At 36.2% G+C, this 24,662-nt stretch overlaps 2 protein-coding genes, 1 non-coding gene and 1 pseudogene across 3 annotated transcripts; 2 read left to right on the plus strand and 2 right to left on the minus strand.

The window, feature by feature from the left end:
- Positions 1–355: 355 nt before the first annotated feature.
- LOC137737003 (uncharacterized protein At2g33490-like) lies at positions 356–5,135 on the minus strand. Its single transcript, XM_068476343.1, has 11 exons — positions 4,815–5,135; positions 4,505–4,577; positions 4,211–4,285; positions 4,068–4,129; positions 3,911–3,979; positions 3,692–3,720; positions 3,393–3,603; positions 2,991–3,236; positions 2,366–2,419; positions 1,111–2,092; positions 356–889 (listed from the first exon to the last, which is right to left on the minus strand). The coding sequence occupies exons 1-11, from the start codon at positions 4,926–4,928 to the stop codon at positions 879–881; spliced, it is 1,926 nt and encodes a 641-aa protein (XP_068332444.1). The 5' UTR covers positions 4,929–5,135; the 3' UTR covers positions 356–878.
- Positions 5,136–9,213: 4,078 nt separating this feature from the next.
- On the minus strand, positions 9,214–13,831 carry LOC137737393 (pyruvate dehydrogenase E1 component subunit beta-1, mitochondrial). The gene is made up of 16 exons (XM_068476852.1): positions 13,685–13,831; positions 13,473–13,607; positions 13,306–13,371; positions 13,018–13,098; positions 12,897–12,923; positions 12,733–12,795; positions 12,459–12,545; positions 12,108–12,233; positions 11,790–11,923; positions 11,631–11,703; positions 11,446–11,511; positions 10,462–10,500; positions 10,263–10,387; positions 10,067–10,181; positions 9,817–9,923; positions 9,214–9,628 (listed from the first exon to the last, which is right to left on the minus strand). Exons 2-15 carry the CDS (start codon positions 13,521–13,523, stop codon positions 9,855–9,857), a joined length of 1,122 nt encoding a protein of 373 aa, XP_068332953.1. The 5' UTR covers positions 13,524–13,607; positions 13,685–13,831; the 3' UTR covers positions 9,214–9,628; positions 9,817–9,854.
- Positions 13,832–15,986: 2,155 nt separating this feature from the next.
- LOC137736253 (uncharacterized) lies at positions 15,987–16,692 on the plus strand (annotated as a pseudogene).
- A 7,672-nt stretch (positions 16,693–24,364) lies between these two features.
- TRNAL-UAG (transfer RNA leucine (anticodon UAG)) lies at positions 24,365–24,444 on the plus strand. Its single transcript has one exon. It is a non-coding gene; the product is annotated as a tRNA-Leu (tRNA).
- Positions 24,445–24,662: the final 218 nt, after the last annotated feature.

A 24,662-nucleotide genomic window follows, 5' to 3' on the forward strand; every position in this document is an offset into this window, starting at 1 on the left:
ATTCTTACTTGTTGAAGTGGTTCGATTTGAGCCTGATTACTTTTGTTGATGACTATTTTTACTCGTAGAAAGATGAAACCGTTTTAATCAAGTTAGTCATATTCGGAATTCTCACCCCTACGATATTCTCCATTCTCCACTCTCCGATATCCAAGTTTGGGTTTAATTTTTACTTGTAGAAGCAGTTCGATTTGAGCCTGATGACTTTTGTTTATGGCTATTTTTCACTCGTTGAAAAATGAAACCATGTTAATCAAGTTAGTCATGTTCGAAATTCTCACCTCTACTATAATCTCCATTCTCCACTCTCTGATCTCTAAGTTTGGATTTAATCCTTACTTGTTGAAGTGGTTCAGTTTGAGCCTGACACTTTGGTTGATAGTTATTTTTTACTCGTTTAAAAATAAAACCGTGTTGATCAAGTTAGTTAGGTTCGGAATTCTCACTCCTTCTGATAATTGTGTTAGTAGTGTCTAAAATTATCACCCCTATTGCGGTCAAATACAGATCATTCTCAATCTACGATTATCTAAAAAGTGACCAGATAGGGTTTCACTCGATCTACAATTACATAAAAAAAATGAGTATAAGTATTAATTGCTGGGGATGAATTACAAAATTCCTCAGATGATCGAACAAGATTGGCAATTGTATTGCAATTTTATGCCATGTGCCCCAATAACACAAAATAACTAGCTACTAAAACTGACAAATAAACAAATTAACGAAAATCATCAACAGAGATATATTTACATCTGTGCACCTCTACATGTGGAAGAGAACGCAATCTTTTGAACCTCCCCACAAGAGTTTGTTGCCTACTTAGAAAACAGTTTGTTGCCTACTTAGAAACAAATGTCGCCCAACGGTGAACTTAATCAATCTCCGCCTGCATTCAACGAATATGCTTCTGACTTAGAAACAAGTAAATTCGATGCCACAAAAAACAGTAAAGAGAAGAACAAGTTGCAAGATAAATTGATATATATGTATATACATTTAGTCCCCAGAGGTTGCTTTTCAGTCATGGTGTCAGTCTTACTAGAACACAACCTCAGCATTCATATTTGACGATATAAAAAAGAAAGGGTATACGAACATTCAAATTACCTCTGAATTGAACAGCCAGTGTGACAATCTCAGAGCTGGGTGACGGTGGCTTGGCTGTGTTAGGTAAGGTTATTGGCGTCAAAGGAGGTGAATTGTCTGGCACTTCAGGAATGGGGGAAGCTTCCTGTGGTTCAGTTACATGGAACTCCATCGCTGTATGATCCCTTGTAGGTATAGAGTAACTACGAGCAAGGACCCGAGGAGGTTTGGGCAGAGGAGCTGCTTTCGGTGACACCACTGGTTTATTTGTCGCAGATTGCATTTTAAGTCTGGGCACCAAGGGAGCTGAATGACCAACTAGACCCGCAGGTCTTGAAGCCTTGGAGGCTACAGGTGGCCTAGGAAGCTCATGAAGTTCACTTATTTTAGGAGAGGACATAAAAGTAGGCGAAGCATTTGGAGATACTTTAGGTGAAGTTGACAGAGGTTGAGACCCTGGATTTCGCAAAATAGGTCCAGAAAACATTGGGTGATGGTCCGAGGGGACAGGTTTAGAAGCCCAAGGCTTACTTGTCAATGGACCTGAGAATGCTTGCCTTTTTATTTTTTTAAAGTCAGTAGCAACCAGTGGATCCTGCCCCGAAAACAAAACCTGACCTGTGAGAGGAGGGGGTAATCGATGTGGTGCAATATTATTGTTGCTCTCTTTGAGTACTGACTGCACATCTATAAAATTGGTTCCAGCAATTTTCTTCTCTCCCGTCTTTTGATTCCCCGGTCTCAAGGGTGACGAATGCCACAAATTCTGTGTTCGCTCACTTAAAGTTGTCTGTACAGTGTGGGGCACTGGCATACCTGATCCAGTAGAAACTGGACTCTTATCAATTGGTGTCGGTAGTACATATGAGTGGAACTTCCGTGAAAATGATGTCTGCCTATGTCTCATTTTATCGGCTCGACCTAAATTAGTTTCAGGAAACAGCGGAGCTGATTGGCTGACTCCTCTACCCTGAAATGAAAACGAATTCCTGCGGAGTCTGTCCTGGAAATAGGCAAAACGATGCGAGACATGTAAGCTACAACAAATTAGAAACGTGATGCATCTTCAAGATAAATTAATAAATAAATAGATAAAAAGTCATCCACATCGGAATTTACCTTCATGCAATCAATCAAAAGGATACGACAGAGAGATTGATTCCAAGTACAGTTTTATTTTTTATTAGGCCAACTTACAAAGTGCAGACCAGAATGTGCATTACACAAACCTGCAATATTTGTGAACAGATGAATTGATAACAGAGCAGATGTTTACCTTGAGAGCTTCCACCTGCGGTAATCTGGGAAAGGTAATGTCTGCCTGATCCAACTGCATTACAGATAAGTTTCATGTCAAAATAACATAATAATCATGACAAAATGTTTCAGAAAGAAACTTGAAAGCAGAACATGACAACAAGGTCACTACGTCCACAATAATAACTGCCAAATTGGGTTGGGAGTGAGATCTTTCTAGCTTACACCAATAGAAGCATTCATCATGACAAAAGACCAAAAAGAAAATCAAACTCTGGTTATTCCTTGTACCCTTTCCTTCCATATTCATCTGGATCATACACCATTATTTGCACGAATATACTTTGTAAAACTGCCTGTGAAATCACCGTTTTGCACAAAATATATAAGACCAATTTTTTGCACAATACACTTTAACAGTCCATGAGATATATAATTTTCCCTTCTTTTAGTTTCACATTAGTTTTAGTGGTTAAGAGTTTCTGCACACTTTGGTGAATATGACAGAGATATATGTCTGTGTCTTGCTTTTGAGTTGTAAGCATGTACAGCTGGTTCTACAAGCTCTATTTTGTATTCTATTTTAAATGCCTTTCAAGGGAGCAAATGCGGTTTATCATAAGTAAATTCCACTGGAGTAATACCTCCATTGAGTTTCTTGAAGTAGAAACATCTTGATCTTGATCCTGTTGTCCAAAGTCAAAGCTCAATTCTCCATCATCATTCACATCAATGCTATCATCGTCATCATTCTCATCGTCATCATTGTCACCATCCCCTTCATCATGTAGCCCATGGAACTCGTAATCAATATGCTTCTTCTCAGTTACCAGTTTCACATGTGGTTCTACTGACTCAACAGACCTAAGTGCTTTCTTGAAGAAGGACAACTGTCTCAGGAGGAAAATAAAAGGAGTACGAACAGTTTAACGATGATGAACAACAATAAAACATGCAACAACCAATAAAAACAAAGCCTTTTCCCACTAAGTGGGGTCGGCTGTATGAATCCTAGAATAACAATAAAACATGGAAGAAAAAAAAACCTGAGCAGCATGATGGCGAGCTGCCTGCGTGAGAAGACTACGAGATTGTCCTTGCTTCAGAGATTTCAACCGGAAAACAAATAATGTAGCCTCCTCATCATATTCATCGCGAGCCAATTGTATTTGCTGCATAGAAAAGCTCTCTCTCTTCCCACCACCTCTTGACCTCCCTTTTTCTTTGTATCTCTTTATCATAAAATCATATACATCCCTGTAGATCATGAGCCATATGAGAAGACATTCGTCTAAAATCAGATATGCAAATGTAATCGTTTGGAAACATATAGTGTTTGGAATACCTTTTTTCATCACATTGTTGCTTCATCTCCTGCATCAACATGAAAGAACAAACATCACTTTAACATTACGCGATAATATGTGAACACAAAAGCAATAACCCGTGTAAAATTGTTAATTAAAATATAGATTGGTAACACTTGTGCAGAATTTGTGCATGAGAAATGCATACACAACACTTCCTATGAGCTTATCAAATGACCGAGTCCAAGCAAACACACCTCAACTGTTTGAAGTTCATTCAGAAGAGATTCTGATGGAACTGCAATTGTCTGGAATATATGAGAGCGCTGCAGCATGCACAACAATGAATATATTAGTAAAGCAAACTCAATGAAAGGTTTCTTAAAATTATTTACATAAACGATAAAGCCTCACATAGCTATCAACGAGTTTATGGAGTTCATATTGCAGTTTCCCTAGCTTCAGCAGAACTGAACCTGCAAGAGAATTGACAGGTTAAAAAGGGTTAGTTACGTTTCCTCAAATTTATATAATGCCAAACAAACTTTTGATCTTACCACTTTCTTCATCATCATTTAGTGCAGTTTTCTGAAGAAGACAAGAACCCATTTCCCGCAGCGACTCCGAAAACTCTATAAACAAATTTGAAAGGTATAAGAATACTATTCTCGAAATTAGCATTATAAGAATGAAATTTAGAAACTCAATCAGAAGAATGTAGACACAATAATTATCAGCTAAAACTAATAAATGACTCAGTTTTCATAAAGAATACAAGGCATACAAATAAGTTAAACAATAACTAACAATATATCAAAACGAATAGGAAAAAAAAAAAAATATTGAAATACCATAAGCGCTATTAGCCGTGGCGGCAGCGGCAGAAAGTAAGCTGTCATAGCAGTCCCTCATATCGTGCATATCCTGCAATCAAAAACCCAATTTTCAGCAACCAATTTCAGATTACGTCAACCCTCAGATCCACCACGAACTCTCAAACCCTAATTAACCAATTCTGCCCTTTTTCCAAACCATAGAATTCCAAATTCGATGAAATTTGGGGGGTTTACGCGTCGATCGTCGTAAAGTCGGAAGCTTGCTTTGGTTTTGGGTCGTCGTAAAATCTCCGAGCAAAGAAAGAGGAGGAGGACGGCGGCGTACCTGAGAAGCCTGGGCGAGCTCGTCCAATTGCGGCAGCGGGCGGAGATCTCTCCGGTCCTTGGCATCGTGCTTGTGAAGGGCGAAACCTCGCAGCCTTCTGAGAGAGGTTTTCATTTGCCCTTCCTCACCTCTCTGCGTCAATTCACGGAATTAAAATCACCCGAACCACCCAAAAAGCTTTCCAAAAGCTCTGTGCTTTTCTTGCAAGTGCTTTTTCTGCGAATTCAATTCTACAGCCGATGGGAAGAAGAAGAAGAAGAAGAAGAAGATGAAGGCTAAAATGTTGATCTGGCAAGTTCATAAATACACTTGAGGATTGTAATTGGGTTATGATTAATTTAATTAAATGTGAAAATTAGAATATTTTATTGGTCAATTCATGAAATTAGACCAACGGAAAGAAGGAAAAGGTCGGTCAAGTTGGTCAATTTGCAGAGAGCAATTAGAGGTGGCGGTAAATTAACTGCTAATCCGAAAATTAAGCAAGGTTGACCGTCTTTTCGTTGACTCGCCATCTTCTACAGTAGAATTAATCAAACCGGCATGGAATTTTGGCGACCAGATTGAATCCTTGGGCGTCAGCATTTGCGTTAGCTTTTGTTTTCTTCTTGTTTTTTCGTCGAGACACGATTTCAATTGATACGGCAACGTCCAATTATTAATGCACCGTGGTATTTGAACACTCACTCTTTTTACGGCCATTGAGGTTTAGCTAAGTTGATCGGAATATTTTAAATTAATATCGATGGTATGAAAAAAAAATGTATAAGTAATTGTATTAAGCTAACAGCACTATAATATAGTGGTATGTGACGTAATTTTCTTACTTTTTTAGTTTTTCACGTATTCTTTTTTATTCTGATCATGAATTTATTAAATTAGACATGATTACACAAGGGTGTGTAGGAAAGAAAGAAGGGTGTGTCCTTATTATTTTTTAATAGTATTTATCTGCGCTTGTAGGTGATAAGTTTCATATTCAACTCACATTGATAACGAGTTCGATAAATATAATTATTATATAATGATCATTTTGACTTAACATAAATTCTCAAACCCTAGAATGGAATACAAATGTTATCTCACATAAGTATAAAACCTTCTCGATTGAAACTTAGTGTGTGTGTGTGTGTGTGTGTATATTTTTTTGGGAGTTGCTAAGAAAAACATGAATTTATTTGTAGCATCTTTTCTTGATGAGGGTAAAATATTGTGCGTGTTTGACAGCTACCCGAATAGCGGTGTCAAAGGTGGTGGGGGTCACTCCGTATGACTCCGCTACCGAGTCGAGGACGAAAAGCCAAATGGAAAGGAATCGGTGGTCGAATTTGGAAATACAGACAAAGACCTTGTTTGGGTCAACTGTTACACATACATATATATGTGTGTGTGTCTATATATATATATATATATATATATATATATATATGCGCGCGTTTCGTAAGGGGCAGGTCTCAAGTCTCTCGGTGTGTGTGTGGGTGTGTGTGTGTATATATATATATATATGTGCGCGTTTCTTAAGGGGCAGGTCTCAAGTGGATTTGCATCCTCTTCTGAGCCAATAGAGAGGATTTTCCTGACCAATCATTGTAAGTCGTTGAATTTTTATTTAACGATTATAATTATTATAACTTTAAAGGAATTTCCTGTTTGTAACTGTTAGATAAAAATCCAATGACCCACAATAGTTGGTCAGGAGAATCCTCTTCATTGGCTCAAGAGAGGATCTAAATCCGTCTCAAGTCTCTCAGTGTGTGTGTCTAAATATATATATATATATATATATATATATATATATATGTCTCAAGTCTCTCAGTGTGTGTGTCTAAATATATATATATATATATATATATATATATATATATATATATATATACATGTCTCAAGTCTCTCAGTGTGTGTCTATATATATATATATGTGCGCGCGTTTCTTATGGGGCAGGTCTCAAGTCTCTGGACCATCTCATCGTTCCATGCATGGTTTTGACGACGTGCTAAAAATTCTCCAGTCATGATGTTGATGCCATGCACCTTCATACGAAACAACAAAATCAATCATTATTTGTTGGGTTTTTGGCTATGTAGTACTAGGGAGATAATTGAATTGTGAATCACCCATATATATACGCGTCCGTGAAAATTATTTTTAAACAGCAAGTCTCAAGTTCGACTCTCATTATGAGTAACAAGTTTGATATACCTAGCTAATTTTGGTGATCTAGCTCAAACTCTCACATCATTGCCAATCTATCAAAAGAGTAATGTTAGGTCGACTAACCTTTTAAACCAAATTTGTAAATCATGTAATGTGTCACTAATAAGAAATAAGCTTGTTAATGAACACTTAAATAATAATATAATTATCAATAATCACGTTATATAATTTATAAAATTTAGTTTAGACAATTAGTTTCCCTAATATTACACATTAAATTTAGCGGTTGGTGTGTACTTACTAGGCTACATCTCCGCCGCGCCGAAAAATCATCTAGGTCTGTCGCTGAGCATTGTAGTCAGATTTTCACGCAACTATTATGATTTCCACACTGTTTTGGTAGGAATTCTGGGTCCAATTGAAAATTAATCATCACATTCTTTATAGACAAACGAAAAACCAGCCTTGACGAAATTCATTTGCATGATGCAGTCTCGCAGAGCAGCTGGGAATGAAGCTATCAGGTACAGAAAGTCATCGTGGGAATTTAATAAAGCAAATTAAGACATTTCACGTAGAAATTTCACTTTTTCAAACCTATGAATCACGTAACATCTCTCCGCATGATAGATTTTCTCCCCTATTGAGAGTATTTCTCACTTTTTTGTGTGAAGTTTTCAATTTTGAGCAAATTCGGGGAATTGGACCCTAGCTTCGGTTGAGATCGGTCGTTGTTCCTGTTCCCCTTTTCTTCCCCTTTCTTCTCTTTTCCTTGCTTCTATTGTTTTTTTCCCTTGCGTAACATCCCAATCTGTTCTCTTCTTCTCACCCACTGGTATCCCTTCTCCTTATCCATCCATATTCTGATTTTCAGCCATGCATCGGTATTTCCACTAGATCAAATGATTTCACTGGCTCGGGTGTTTCCAACACCACCACCTTCTTTATGTTGTCTGCTTGTACTAGCCGTGTTACTCGTGGGTTTACACGTGCTTCATCTTGATAGATGGCTTCTTTGTTTAGTTGTTGGCTATCCTTACTTTGTGGTTATGCTCAAGGAGCAAATCGGGGTTAGATGTTGCGATTGATGAGGCATTGCTCGGTTGTGGGCGTGGAATTGGACGGATCGAGAAACATTACAGTAGCAGGGGTAGCAGTAGATTTTTTTGGTTTTTGTAGTTTTGTTTTTGTTTTTTGGGCCTCAACTGTTGGTCGGCCTCTTTCAAAAACACTTAAAAGCGCTCTCTAAAAGAGTTACCAGTTATATATTTTTTATAGGAAACACTTAAAATATTTTTCCACATATCTTATTAAAAGTCAAATAGATAATTTGTGAAAGAGAAAAGTCAATCAAATAGATAATTTGCGAAAGAGAAAAATCAAGTAGATTATTTGAATCCTTAAAAGAATCAAACAGAGAATAATCAAGCAGAGAATCCTCACTACAATCTATATCAGCAATGCATGCAGTAGCCAGCCTTTTTTTTTTCTTTTTTTTTTTAACAAACGATATTATCGATATTAAGGAAGAGAGGATAGGCTTAACCTCACAATGAACTAGCAATAATGTGGTTCAAATTCGTTTTTGGTGAGAATCGAATCTAAGACCTCTCACTTATAAGTAAAGAAAAATATCACTAAATCGTAGTATTAAGGAGCCAGCCATTTTGAATTCTTACATCACCCACCACCCTTTTTAATTAAGTGGGATATTGTTTTGTAAGTTAATTTGTAGCCAACACGGTACCTATATTAATTAATTAATTAATAATCAATAAATAAACAGAATTGTCTTGCATTTGGGAATTGATAGAGAGAATCTTTAGACTGCGTTTCTTTTGGATCTAACGACCAAATTCAATACATACAAATAGAAGGTCTAGTAATATTCTTCTTCACTTGTAAATGAAAAGTCTTAAATTCAATTCTTGCCAAAGATAAATTTGAACTGCATTATTGCTTGTCCATCATGAGACTAAACCCACCTAATCCCCCTTCGTATAGATAATATCGTTTGTTCAAATAAAAAAAAAATACTAACAGACCTCTTTATTTTTTACAGTGATGCATCAGTTAAAAAGCTAAAATATAGGTGTTATTGCTTAAATAGTGTGATCTTAGTTTACTCTAATCATACTAGTCCGACTACGGAACGGACGTCCTGCACAGAATTTCTGCCAATTCTATAGCCATTGGCATCGTGTTTCTACAAAAAAAATCAATCATAATAACTGACCGATTAACTTCAAAATTCAAATATTTCCTTCTCCTTTCTAATATTTTTTTATCCAAATGATTCGTTTCGGTTCTAACAATCATAAACCTCTGCAGTGTACATCGATCACGCATAGTTAAACTGAAATTCACCAATTGGGACCAAAACCACAGGAAGGAAGGAGAAGACTGAAGCAGGTCATTGACGTTTCCGGAAATCAAGTACATGAAACCCAGAAAATGGCTTCCAAAACACAAAAGGTTTAATGCGGACAGCGAAAAATAATAAACGACAAAAGTCAAAAAAATTCTCGCCCTTGTCTATGTTCTCCCAAGTTATTTGACAAGCAGTTCTTCCCCGCACGGGATGATCTACCAGTTATTTGACAAGCAGTTCCTCCCAACACGCGATGAGGAGAGAAATAATTTACAATTTCTACAACTCCTGAAAGAAAAAATAAACAACAAACTCACACACATAAGAAACTGGCATAAACTTAGAAGTCAAAAGGTTCTATGAATCATACCATAACCTAAAACGTAAGTGAAGAACGTCGGTAAAGATATGTAGCGCAGATAAAGTACCTGTGGCATCAAATCATTCTATGAAACATAAAATAACTTATAACTAACCTCAATCCGGGGAAATTTCTGCATTGAAGTGGTAAAAATTAAGCACTTGCAGCCAATGAGGAAGATTTGTAGCACGCTCTCTTTGCTGCACGCACAATATCTTCGACCTGTAAAAACAGTTAACCAAGATGTTATTGGCATACCAACCTATAGCCGAGTTAATGGGAAGAAGCCAGCAACTGAATAACTTTTACTGACCAACTACACGGCACTTATTGACCAAACAATAAAAATCTGAAGGGAAACTCACCTGAGGAACAGCCAATCGCTCCAAATTGGCTGCATAAGGCATGGGAACATCAGCCCCAGAAATTCTCTCAACCGGTGCATCAAGATAACCAAAGCTATCCTCAACAACAGATGCGCTGTTAAGAAGTAAACAATGTTAGCATACGTGGTGTCTGAAAACCACTCAGCAGGGAACATTTAAGAGTAAAGAGACAGACCAGATTTCAGCGCCGACACCATGCTGAGGAAACCCTTCTTCAACTGTCACCAGTCTGTTGGTTTTCCTGACTGAATCATTGATGGTTTTCCTATCGAGAGGACGAATTGACCGCAAATTTATGACCTACAATATCACAAATGGTCAAACCGTCTCTATTACTAAAGTACTAACAAGATTGTGCTGTTACACAAATTTACCTCAGCACTGATTCCTTCCTTAGCGAGTATCTCAGCAGCCTGAATACCAAATAACAGAATAAATCCACTATTATAATGAAGGGAGAGAGATTCTGACTGACATCCAAAGACTATAAACAATTTTGCAAAAGTGGCTAGAGAAAATACATTTTATAACATCCCTCTTAGGACTTTTTTTTTCTTGGTCCGTGCCAAAGAAAATGTAAAAATAAAAGGAAAGTGTGGGACAAATCAAGATCCCCATTATTCATGTATTAATGGCAATATATTTAAAAAGATGAGAAATAGGCAGGCAAAAGACTAATGCAATGATGACCAAAAATAAGTAACAAACACAACCACTTGACCAATACAAAAACAAAGTTTTCACAGTTAACTCAAACAATCCAGTGACCCAGGACAATTGCACATTGATAAAGTCGCAACAACTTTGGTTGGAAAACAAGTATCCTCTATGGAAGCCCAAGCATGAGATCATTGGGCCAACTCTAAAGCTAAAGCCTTTTGGATCTAGAGAAAAGGTATGGATAGTTGCAAAGAGTCAAAATCAAGGTTTATTAAGAGTATTATCAAGTATCTAGTTAATTGGGTCTTAGGAAAATGCAACGCCTTTGAGTGGTTTTTTGTACACCAATTTTTATCTTTGGACAACCTATCTTCTTCTCTCTTCTTCCAAATTCCTCTCCTCTTCCCCGTTTGACTAGAGATTACAGCAACCACAACCTGCTTTGTTCTCTAAATATCCTATTTCTTCAAATTTCTATCATTATAAGCCCACCATACGTATATCCTGATCACCCACCCCTACTTTGACTCGCATCACATAGTCACAGCAGCAGATAAGCCTTTATTCTCAAAGCCATGATCAAGTTTCCATGCAAGATCCATTTCAATTTTTTTCCATCAGTGTATCAAGTATCAATGAGCATGAATTTGTCATATGTCAATCCATCCTGGCAGCAGAGGGAGGTATAGTAAACAAACCTGTAGAGAATAGCCAACCATTTTTGAAAAAGCTGTAATAGTGACATCCTTTCCTTCTCTCTCAATCTGTGTTATATTATATAATAATTAGAAGGCAATCATCAATGATGGATAACATAAAAAGTTGGAAATCTGAGTGGAATTAACAATCATTTTCCTATAGAATTCCATTAGCTGATGATCACCTTAGCTTTTCCAATTGGGAGGCAAAAACTGGAATCAAGAACTTCAGCTGAAACAGGAAATGACTCGCCATATCTGAAACAGAAAATTACATCAAGACATTAACGTTTTACTTGATAACAAACATAAGCATCACAATATCCTTGCAGTGGATTACTTACAACAACTCATTTTCAAGGAAAACAACAGGATCAGGGTCCCTAATGGCAGCTTTTAAGAGTCCACGAGCATCTTCAGATGAATAAGGAGTCAAAACTTTCAACCCAGGGCAGGCTGCATACCATGCTGCATAACACTAGACCAACAAGCATATCATAAAATTGTAAAAATTCATTCACTACTCACATAGAAACGAAGGCTAAATATGCTGTGGATGTGGGTAAATGGTAGATCAGGAATAAACAAAAGGTAACATATGAAAGATTGCAATGCAACAAAGTAGTAAAGAGACTTAAAAGAAGGGGCGTGGGGAACAGTACTTGAGAATGCTGGGCACCAACACCAGCAGCCGCACCATTTGGTCCTCTGAAAACAATGGGCACATTTATTTGGCCAGCAGACATATAATTTGATTTTGCAGCAGAATTGATGATGTGGTCAATTGCCTGCAATAAACACCAGAACAGAATCCTTTAATGAAAAATAAATTGGACCAACTGATCTAGAAGGATGATAAGAATCTTTCAGTTAGCATTTAGATAGCAATAGCTTCAGAGAATCGGAAAGAATATTGAGTGTCAAGACATCAACTATTAGTTATAACATTAAGACTCCAGTATAAAAGTCAATAACAGAAAAAAAAAATAAAAAAATAAAAAAATCCTCCAAACCTGCATTGAGAAGTTAAAGGTCATGAACTCTATAACAGGTCTCAAACCATAGTAAGCAGCACCAACTCCAATCCCAGTAAACCCAGCCTGCAAAAAAAATTTCCAAATAAATAAGGTCAGCCAGCTACTATCACTAATGTATATAAACGAATTGGCCCACATAGCCTCAAATTTAGGAGACAGGGAGAAAAAAGGGAAGAACGTTAACGATGTTACTGAAATGCGGAAGTAAACAAAAGAGAAGTAGCACGGCACGTCAAGTAATAGGACTAACCTCTGTGATTGGGGTATCAAGAACCCTGTCAGGACCATACTTGTCCAGAAGTCCTTTTGTTATCTATATACAATGGAGAACAAAGGGCAACTGTTAAAGACGTCAATGTTCACATGGGTTCTTGATAAAACGAAAAAAATGAAGTTTCAGTAAATAATTCTAACCTTGTAAGCACCTTGATATTCCCCAACCTGCATAACAGAATGAGCAACGATCAATGTTACGGAAATAAATTCTGTTGGTTTCTCAAATCATAAAAAATACAACCTACCCATGCATCCTCACCTCTTCACCCATCAAAAACACTTTTGGGTCCGCGGACATTTCTTCATCGAGCGCAGAGTTTAGAGCATCCCTCACTGTCATCTGTGGGCATAATTTCATTGTCAAAAAATATCACGTGCCTCTGGAATTCACAATATTCCACTGAGAACAGATACGAATATGAAAATAGCATGAATGCAACAAACATGTAGAGAAAACCAATCCCCAAAAACTGGGAGTCTAATAATACAGGTTTTTTATGAAGCATATGAACAATACGAACAAGTGGAAATCCAGAACCAACATTACCTCTTTCGCAGAAGATGCGAAACCCCTCAATGCCGAAGCGGCGGGGCAGATCCTCTGCCCCAAAATCTGAATCATCACAAATATTAGCCAATAACTCACATAAAAAATAAATTAATCAATTGTTTTACATAACTCAAATCGTAAATTGCAGAAGTATTAGGGTGTACCATAGCTGACGAGCTTCCAGCTCCCACTTTCTGCCTTAAAATCCCCAACATCTTCGTTTCTTGCCCAAAATATCACACTGAACGCCGATTTCAGTGAGGGACTGAGAAAGATGAGGAGGAAGAACAAACGATTTACTGGAAATATAGAAATAAAAAAATCAGATCAAAATTCATACGGAAATAAATCGTAGGGATTTGGGAGGAGGGCGAACCTGTTTGGCGGATTGGAGCGTGGATCGGATCGGCGATGCGATGTGTAAACAAATGAGCGTTGAGGGAGCAGCAGCAGCAGCAACCACTTTCTTTCAATTACCTAATATTCTCTATTTTTTCGACTTTTTATTTCTCTGATTTTTCTGTTTTTCATTATTCCCGCAATTCAACCAAGTACTGCGGGTTATAATATTAAGAGGACAAGGATGGTCAACTTTCTCATTTTCGATGTTCTCTTATGCTTTTCTGTTTTGTGTGTTCAACATTATATATTGTTTTTTTATCAAAATAATAAGATAAAAAATAAAAAATAATATGAAATATTAACATAGCTTAACATCACACAAACAAATGGTACGAAAGGGCACTGGAATCCTTGTCCATATTAAGAGGGATAGTGCAATTTATTTGATTTTCCTTGCTGGCACCAAAATTAATTTTAAAAGGGTAAAGGCGTAATTGTGTAGGAATGCAGGATCATATACGGAAGATAATTCAGGGTTGGCGGGCAGTTTTGGAACCCGACGCTTGGAGGCGCGGACGGCCGTGAAAAGCACATGGACACTTACAAATGATTTGTTATGTCGAGGCACATTGTACGTGTCATATTAATTAATAAGTTAATTTAGTTGAATATTGATTATATGTGTTAATTGTCACATTACATGGTACATGAATGTAATCAGAAAGTAATTTTTCTAGCATCAATTTTCTTTTATAAATTAAATAAATGAATAACAACCAAATTAATCGAACAATGTTACTTATACAACATGCGGTCACAACTTTGCTTATCACCTTTCTCATACATTGGAATTTATATACGAGATTTGTTTTGTATTAAATATGTAATCAGCAATATAATTAATAAAAATGATTCAAATTATGGCAGCACTCAAATAAATATAACGCACATAACTAGTTAACATAGCGGAACTCTTTTTACTTAATTAGAGGAGTTCTAAGTCTCATATTAGTTTTAAAAGATTGTTTGAAGAATATGCTACTTTTCTCTTTAAAAAAAGGGACAAATTAAATTGCAATGTAGGGTAGGTTGAGCTCATTTGCTAAAGGAAAATGAAGGTAGGTAGGGCGTGGATTCAACTACCAAAGGAAGCAAAGTGTTTGGTAATAAAAAAAAATCAAAAGGGTTTTTTTTTTTCCTTTCCTTTTTCTTGTTTTGAAACACGGGGCTAAAAACAAATAGCTCAACCAAACTTATTCAATAATAAATTTAAACCAGGACATATTAAGTCGATCTTCACGAATAAAATTAATTGAACAAGAAGAATAAGTATCAGAATTAAAATTACTTAAATCTAAATTAAGACTACAGATAACTAAACTGTCCATCTTAAAAAAAAATTTATCAACAAACATGTTGATTTCCCCTTTACCAACCTCTTAAAAGCAATTATCGATATGCCAAAATAAGAGGACCTAAAGAATCTTTTTGTGGAGCGAATCGATTGGGAATTCAACATCACCTAGTTGTCGTTTGTTTGGCTCTAACGATTAGTACGGTGCAATAGAAGTCCAAATTTGACTTGCAAAAGTGGGGCCCTTTGTATTTCTCAACCAAGGGCGTGCAAAGAACGTCATTTTCATGTATATTAATATTTGAAGTGACAAATTGACCCTTTTGCTAAGATGAGGAAGTCAATTTTATGTTCCTCAAAATCGGTACGCAATTTGCATTTTATCACAACGTTTGGGTCTAAAAACTAAATAAAAACAATTTGTGTCTTAAAATCATTTCAATTAATCGATCGACTTACACCACAAATATCCATTGCAGAAGGACAATAATAACTCTTGAAGAAATGATTACTAAACTCCAAATTTGGACTAAATATGTTTTTCATTTTGATACATCATATCCACTAGATCGTGATGTTAAAGCAAAATATTAACAAATATAGGTTTAGGAACCGCACAATATCTCTTCTTGCACATACCGACCCACGCCACAAGAATGGCTCTCAAAGATGTCACAACCAATTTCCAAGCTTGAATCTAGCATGAGTACAGTGATTTATGTATAAATTTGCAAAATCGACAAAAAAACCGTGAGTGTTAATCCACGTTTTTGTAAAAAAAATGCACATTTTTTATTTTCTCGAAACATTTTCCATGAGCATTAAGAAAATCTTTAAAATGTTTTTCGAAGCGGATTTGCGATTTATTGACCAACAAGTGTATATTTAGTAGAATATTTAAGCCCAAAAGTAATTAATGAAATAGGTGAAAAATATAGAGATGTTAAAATGTATATTTAGTGTATATTTTTTTTAATTAGAGATGTTAAAATCACCTGTAGGTGAGGCTTCAACAAAGAAACTGTTTTTAGTAGAATATCCAAGCTTGAACCTATTTTTCGTGAGAAACGCATCATTCGAAGAAAGAAACTGTTTGATGAGAGTGCTGGTGATGCGGTAAAACAATTAGCTATTGAAACTTCTAAAGTTGATTACTTTCTTTATATAATTGATCAAGCTCGTACTTCACTTGATAACAGATTTGAACAATTTCAGAAAAATGAAGAAACTTTTGGGCTTTTGTTTAACTTGAAGAAGTTAAAAGCTGCAGAGAATGATAGCTTGAGGAGTTTTTGTATCAATCTTGAAGAATTTTTGAAACATGGTAAGCATTCTGATATTGATGGAAAAACTTATTTCTAGAGCTAAGAATCTTGAGAGAGACTTTACCGAATGATAGTCAGGCAATGGAAGTGTTGGACTATTTGAGACAAATGGATGGTTGTTTCCTGAATGCATGGGTTGCTTATAGAATTTTGTTAACCATACCAGTTACAGTTGCGTATGCTGAAAGAAGTTTTTCAAAATTAAAGTTGATCAAATCTTATCTTCGATCAACTATGTCACAAGAACGGTTAAACAACTTAGCTATTTTATCAATTGAAAAAAAATTGGTTGAAAAATTAGATTATGTAAACTTAATTGGTGCATTTGCGTCTAAAAACGCGAGACGTGTAATATTTAAGTAATGTTTGTATTTCTTCTTTTGATATTAATTTCTAATGGTATTTGATGTTGAAATATATATATATATATATATATATATATATATATATATTGTGTATTTAGCAAATTTCTTTTTTTTATATATCAATGTACAAAAAGTCATGGGTTAGAAACCTTAAGGCCTTATCTTGAAAGCTCGCCTAGGGGCCTTAAATTCTCAGGGCCGACTATGCGTCTTGTATGCTTTTGTTTGCCTCGTTCTGCATGTATAGTGTTTGCATCGTTTTGCATGCCAGAAGCCTGCCCCTTTTTTTAGTCCTCGAAGCCCGCACCATTTTGGCGTGCACTGAACCAGTCTTGTTTTCTGTGCCCACCACGATTTATGCACCTTATAGCACCTCATTTTTCATGCACAGAGCTCGTGCTCGTTTTGTATGCTAGAAGCCTGCCCCGTTTTCTGTGTGCGGAGCCCTCCTTATTTTTCGTGTCATGGTTCTCCTTGTTCTACGCAAGCTTAGTTGGCATCATTTTGTGTGTGGCGAGCCCGCCTAACACCCACGTTTTTTTGACAAAAATTCAAATTTTTTATTATCTCAAAATATTTTTCCTAAGCATTAAGTTAAACATTTTAAGGAATTTAGAAGCAGTTTTACGGTGTATTGAGCAACAAATATATATTTAGTAGAATATTGAAGTAGGAAACTAAAAAAATTATTGAAAAATATAGTAGTGAGGCCCAGAACATTGTCAAATGGGGTTCTACACTCAAGGATCTCAACGGAAAGTCTCACCTCAATTTTTTAAACTTCACAGTAAGGCAAAGGTTAAAACAAAAAGATTGAACCATGATTTTTGTACGAATTTGCAAAACCGACTGAAAACCATAAGTGTTAATTCACGTTTATTGAAAAAAATGCACATTTTTTTATTTTCCCGAAATTTTTTCCGTAAGCATTAAGAAAATCTTTATAATGTTTTTGGAAGTGGATTTAAGATTTATTGACCACCAAGTGTACATTTAGTAGAATATTTAAGCCCAAAAATAATGAAATAAGTGAAAAATATAAAGATGTTAAAATGTACATTGACACATCCCGACCCAGAAAGTCTACTTGGATCCTGAATCGAGCTGTGCTGGCCGACACCTGGAAGGTGACAAAGCCATAAAATGTGATAGTGCATAAAAAGTGAATAAATTTGAATCTAAAAGTGTCTAAGTACCAGAGTGCGCTATGAGTGGGAGCAAACCCATTTCACACGCGATGTCAGAGCATAAGTAAGGTACAGTAGTGTGGGTAAGAATCATACCCTTAAAAGTAGCCACCAATACTAAGATTAGCTATATATCCTCGTCGATACGAACCCAGCAGTTAAAACCTGAAGGGGTACAAAACAGAAAGTGTGAGTAAGCAGTAAAACCAATCTTCCCAAAACTATTACCTTTCTAACAATAATAACCCTTCACTGTAATTCCCTTATCGTTTTCTATAGGACAGTACAACATATATACATATATCCAAACCATACTTAGAAATGACCAAAACCACGGTTTGCCATCAACTCTATCATACATTAATAAGTAAGCCAAATGAATTTAATCAATACAAAGTGATATATCAATCAGAGTCATCTAAAATGACATGTACAACTTATCCATATATCATCAATCATGGCTAGCATATAAGTCGGAGTCACCTATAGTGACCTGTACGACTGATCCATATCTCATCAATCCTGGCTAGCATATAAGTCGGAGTCACCTATAGTGACCTGTACGACTTATCCAGATCTCATCAATCCTGGCTAGCAAATAGCTCAATAAGTATACCTGCACAAGAGTCGGAACCACCTAAAGTGGTCTGTACGACAAGACTGGGTGTAAATAAATACACTCTCAAGTGCTACGATCACGTGAAGATTGAGCGAATAATCGCGGGTCACCTACGAGTCAGAACCACCTAAAGTGGTATGTACGACAGGACTGTGCACCTACCTTGGATCCAAGGTGAGCGTAAGGTGCGGGAGGTGAACATCACGTGAAGGATTGTGCCCTAGCCACGGGCGGGAGCACTAACACCGGGGCGCAGGTTTATGAGCTCTCAATGCATCTCAATATAACATGTGGAACTCATGGCAACCAGTACGACAACATCGAAGTTGCCTAACACATAACTGTAGTCATGCTATAACTCAATCGATTCAACTAATACCATAAACTCACCTGAACTTACCTGGGTGTCCTGAGTTCACCTTTGCACTTGAAAGCATTCCCAATAATTATATGCAAGTAATATACATATGGATATACCATGATGCAATCTAATACTCAACCATGTCATAGCATTTTCAATTATAAACAATACGGTGAGATGTGTACAATCAATAACGCCCTACTCCCAAACTACTTATTTTCAGGGATAATTATCCATGACAACCCAATTAACACTAATTTAGCTAACTAATTCATAAAACTAAAACTTGCCTTTACCAATTTCCTTCGCATTACTCAATTTCCCAAGCAAGGCTTTTGTCTCAAATATTTTATGGATGCATCTAACGTCTCGTTAGACTGCCTACGTACCCTAAACAGGGATCAAGCCATTCGTAGTTCATATAGTACTTCAAGCATTCACAATAATTATATATGAAAGTAATATGCCTAATCAATTTAAAAGTGTCGATAGAACTCTCAATAATATGAACGATAAAAAGGAAAATACGCACTCACCTGGAGTCCACGCTATGATTCTCTAGCGCACGCATCGAGGCGTCCTGAATGATTGGTCCCTGTGACCAATTATCAAATCACATCTCAGAACTCTTATCCGTAGAATATGTAATTCACATAAAACACAACCTCAACGACATTCTAAAATAGTTTGAGACCCATTGACCACAAGTCAACAGTCGATCAAAGATCGACGGTAGGGTTTACAACCCTGTATAACTTGACCCGGAAGATCCACATATCAGATTTCCAATCCGCAACTCCCAACGATCCACAATATGTTTCTAGAATAACATATTAAAATTTCATTACGATCCAACGGTTGGATCTCCGCCATTTGCCCAAAACCAAGTGGACGTGAACATTTATTTTACTAACTTACAAATTCAATTCGGGAAGATCCGTACATCGGATTCCCGATCCATAAATTCCTATGATCTTTAAATATTACGTATTATAATGTACCCAAGTTTGGTGACGATCCAACGGTCGGATCGTCGATTCACATTTTCATCAAGCAATGTATCGTAACGAATTTAGGTTCCAACGATTAACCTATGTCATTCAAATAACAAAACTGAATTCAAGACATTCGATATAGCCTAAAAGTAGCATTGGCGGCCCACTGGCCACGCGACGCCGCAGGTAGCGGTCGGCCGCCCCGACTCGCCGGAAAATCCAACTATTTCCAAAAATTCTCAAACTTCACAGAAATGAAGATCTCAGTGAGTGGAGCAACTTTCATACCTGCCACGAAGTCCAAAAGTGGACGGAAGATGGTCAATTTTGCCCACAAAGTCGACCGGTGCCTAAAACTTCCCGACGTCGATTCGTCGTCTACGGTGGTCCAACGGGGTCAAGGTTGGTTGGGTTTTGCTCCTGTGATGATGGGGTACAAAGCCCAAGTGGTGGCATCGGCCATCGCTTTGCCGATTTGCCGGAAAATCGAAAAGGGTGGCTGGAGCACCATTGATTTTCGTCAACTTTCGTGGCCTCAAACCGCCACATACCATGGTTAATCAAGGTGGTTCTTAGGTGGGTTTTGTAGAGGGGAATGAGAGCTTCAAGATGGTGGTGGTGGCATCGAAAAACTTCACCGGAGTTGGTCGGAATCGGCCTTGAAAAATGGGAACTCGTGGTGGGTGCGATGGACGGGAAGCCACTTTCTTTTTTTTTTTTTTCCTTTTCTTTTCCTCCATTTCTGATTGGGCTTCACCTTAAATAACCAATTTCTGATTGGGGATTTAATTTAATTAACACTAAACCTTGAATAACCAATTTCGAACGTCCGTAACTATACCGTTATAATCCGGACTCACAAACGGCTTCCGCCTATGCGTTCACATACACGAGTATTAATAGAATATGTTAAAAGAATAAGTCATACGTCTCTCTAGACGATGGTCAACAGAAGTCAAAGTCCTTGCCTCTAGGGCAATTTCGTAAATTCACGCTTTTAAAATAAAATAAAAACGTAAAATTTGGAACGGGTTGTCACATACATTTAGTGTATATTTTTTGAATTAGATATGTTAAAATCACATGTAGGTGAGGTTTCAACAAAAAATAGCAAAATTTTGTTTTGTTAAATAGGTTTTCACCCTCTTTTGGTTGACAAAGAGGGTTCTATTAATATGTAGTTCATATTTAGATAAAAGAAAAATTAACAAAAAGACAAAATGTCCAAATCTCTATAAATTTAGGTTTTAAATCGTTGATAACAAGTGTTTAAATATGAATTATAATAGATTTTGGCGTAAAAATATATTTTGAAGAATATGAATACAATAGTTTGTTGTAATGGTAAAAGAAATAAAAGAAAAAGTAACAAAAATGATTCAAATTCTTAGGGTGCGGTAAAAGAAAAATTAACAAAATTGATTCAAATTCTTATGGCACCCTAAGAATTTGAATCATTTTTGTTAATTTTTCTTTTATTTCTTTTACCATTACAACAAACTATTGTATTCATATTCTACAAAATATATTTTTTCGTGCGTGGAGCCATACTCGTTTCCCGAGCACCCAAGAGCTTGCCTTGTTCTGCGTGCACGGAGCCTGTCTCGTCTTGTGTGCCTTGTTTCACCTTGTTCTGCATGTGTGGTGTATGCATCGTTTTGCATGCTGGAAGCCCGCCTTTTTTTTTAGTCCACGGAGCCTGCGTAATTTTTGCGTGCACAGAACCAACCTTGTTTTCCTTGTGCACCTCGATTTATGCGCCTTATCCCGCCTCATTTTTCATGCACGAAGCTCACGCTCGTTTTGTATGCCAGAAGGCCGCCTCGTTTTCTGTGAGTCGAGCTCGCCTTATTAGTCGTGCCATGATTCGCCTGCGCGAGCTGAGTTTGAATCGTTTTGCATGCAGTGAGCCCGCCTAACACCCATGTTTTTGGACAAAAATTCAAATTTTTTATTTTCGCAAAATATTTTTCCTAAGCGTTAAGTTAAACTTTTTAAGGAATTTGGAAGCAGATTTACTGTTTATTGAGAAACAAGTATATATTTAGTTGAATATTTAAGCCGGAAACTAAAAAAAAAAGTGAAAAATATAGTAGTGAGGCTCAGAACATTGTCCAATGGGGTTCTACACTCAAGGATCTCAACGGAAAATCTCACCTTAATTTTTAAAACTTCACAGGGAGGCAAAGGTGAAAATAAAAAGATTAAATCGTGATTTCTGTATGAATTTGCAAAACTAACTGAAAACCGTGAGTTAACACGTTCACGTTTTTTGTAAAAAAATACACATTTTTTTATTTTCTCGAAATATTTTCTGAGAGCATTAAGGAAATATTTATAATGTTTTTGGAAGTGGATTTACGATTTAATGACCGACAAGGGTATATTTAGTAAAATATTTAAGCCCAACAGTAATGTAATAAGTGAAAATTATAGAGATGTTAAAATGTATATATATATTTTTTTTAAATTAGAGATGTTAAAATCACCTGTAGATGAGAATTTAAAAAAAAATAGCAAAATTTTGTTTTGTTAAATAATCTTTCACCATCTTTTGGTTGACAAAGAGGGTTCTATTAATATGTAGTTCATATTTATATAAAAGAAAAAAGGTCCAAATCTCTATAAATTTAGGTTTTAAATTGTTGATAACAAGTGTTTAAATACGAATTACAATAGTTTTGGGCGGAAAAATATATTTTGAAGAATATGAATATGATAATTTGTTGTAGTGGTAAGAAAAATAAAAGAAAAATTAACAAAAATGATTCAAATTCTTGAGGGTGCTAGAAAGTTTTCAAAATATATGTTTTTGTGCGTGGAGCCCGACTCGTTTTCCAAGCACCCAAGAGTTTGCCGTGTTCTTCATGCGAGAAGCCCGCCTCGTCTTGTGTGCCTTGGTTCGACTTGTTCTACATATGTGGTGTCCGCATCGTTTTGCGTGTCAAAAGCCCGCCCATTTTTTAGGTCCATGGAGCCCGTGTCGTTTTGGTATGCACGGAGCAAGCCTTGTTTTCTGGGTGCACCTCAATTTATGCGCCTTATCCCGCCTAATTTTTTGTGCGCGAAGCTCGCGCTCGTTTTGTGTGCCAGAAGCCCGTCCCATTATCTGTAGGTGAGGCTTCAACAAAAAAATAGCAAATTTTTGTTTTGTTAAATAGTCTTTCACCCTCTTTTGGTTGACAAAGAGGGTTCTACTAATATGTAGTTCATATTTAGATAAAAGAAAAATTAACAAAAAGAAAAAAGGTCCAAATCTCTACAAATCTAGGTTTTAAATTGTTGATAACAAGTGGTCAAATACGAATTATAATAGATTTTGAAGAACATGAATACGATAATTTGTTGTAGTGGTAAGAGAAATAAAAGAAAAATTAATAAAAATGATTCAAATTCTTGAGGGTGCCAGAAAGTCTGACACTCTGGGAATTTGAACTATTTTTGTTAATTTTTCTTTTATTTCTCTTACCACTACAACAAAACTATCGTATTCATGTTCTTCAAAATATATTTTTTGTGCGTGAAGCCTAACTTGTTTTCTGAACACTTGGGAGTTCGCCTTGTTTTACGTGCGCAGAGCTTGCCTTGTCTTGTGTGCTTGGGTTCGCCTCATTTTGCATGTGAGATGTTTGCATCATTTTGCGTGCCAGAAGCCTGCCATTGTTTTGCGTCCACAGAGCCCACATAGTTTTGGCGTGCACAGAGACATCCTCGTTTTCTGTGTGCAAAAGTAATAAAATAAGTGAAAAATAAAGAGATGTTAAAATTTATATTTAGTGTATATTTTTTTTTTATTAATTAGAAATGTTAAAATCACTTGTAGTTGAGGCTTAAACAAAAAAATAGCAAAATTTTGTTTTGTTAAATAGTCTTTCATCCTCTTTTGATTGACAAAGAATGTTCTATTAATATGTACATCCCAACCTTATCGGTGGAGACACACCCTTATTGGAGTGGTTGTAGTTCACCCTGTGGATTATCTTAACTCCGCCCTTGATTGTAACTTATACATTACATTTTGCAAATATATAAATAATTATTAAACATGAAAAAACCTTAGAGGAAGGAAAAATTACATGTATAAGGACATTTTTTAATAATTATTTCGTTTTTTGTTTTAATATTATGTAATGATATAGAACAAAAGTATGTGAGAAAATTGGAGAAGGGTGAAGGATATATGGTGAAATAAATGAAAAATAAATGTTAATAGAATGACACGCAAAATGAAATTTTAAAACCCTAAACCCTTTATCATATATTTTTCGTCTATATAAAACATCAACTATAAAAATTAAATACTAAAAACGAAATGTTTACCGACTAAACCCGAATTAAACCTAGCAATAATAAGCGATGTGGGCTCATACGTGCAATTGATGAGTAGTTTCAAACTCGTGTCACAAAAGCCCATCACCCCAGAGCCCAACGAGTCAACTTAAAATCCGTTAACAATTTTCAAACAAATTATTAAAACTTATAAAATAATTAGGTGAATTATTTCAAGAGACGGTTTGGCCGAGTGGTCTAAGGCGCCAGATTTAGGCTCTGGTCCGAAAGGGCGTGGGTTCAAATCCCACAGCCGTCAAATTAAAATTTTTTAAACCATGGACTTTTTTAACTAAAGAAAACAATCACCACCCAACTTTTAGCACAAGTAAGTTTTGGATGGAATAAATTTTTTTAAACCATGGACTTTTTTAACTAAAGAAAACAATCACCACCCAACTTTTAGCACAAGTAAGTTTTGGATGGAATGATGAAGTGGTAATTTGAAGTCCAAATTATACCTTTAATAAAAATTGA

Source organism: Pyrus communis, chromosome 6 (genome assembly GCF_963583255.1).
Source record: "Pyrus communis chromosome 6, drPyrComm1.1, whole genome shotgun sequence".
NCBI lineage: Eukaryota > Viridiplantae > Streptophyta > Magnoliopsida > Rosales > Rosaceae > Pyrus > Pyrus communis.

Coding starts and splice junctions, on each gene's coding strand:
- LOC137737003 (XM_068476343.1), bottom strand. CDS start 4,928: ATGAAAACCTCTCTCAGAAGGCTGCGAGGTTTCGCCCTTCACAAGCAC. Junction 3,604..3,691: donor CAACAATGTGATGAAAAAAG/GTATTCCAAACA, acceptor CATGATCTACAG/GGATGTATATGATTTTATGA. Junction 3,237..3,392: donor CTCGCCATCATGCTGCTCAG/GTTTTTTTTTCT, acceptor CTCCTGAGACAG/TTGTCCTTCTTCAAGAAAGC.
- LOC137737393 (XM_068476852.1), bottom strand. CDS start 13,523: ATGTTGGGGATTTTAAGGCAGAAAGTGGGAGCTGGAAGCTCGTCAGCT. Junction 13,099..13,305: donor TCGCATCTTCTGCGAAAGAG/GTAATGTTGGTT, acceptor TTATGCCCACAG/ATGACAGTGAGGGATGCTCT. Junction 10,182..10,262: donor GGTGTCGGCGCTGAAATCTG/GTCTGTCTCTTT, acceptor ACTTCTTAACAG/CGCATCTGTTGTTGAGGATA.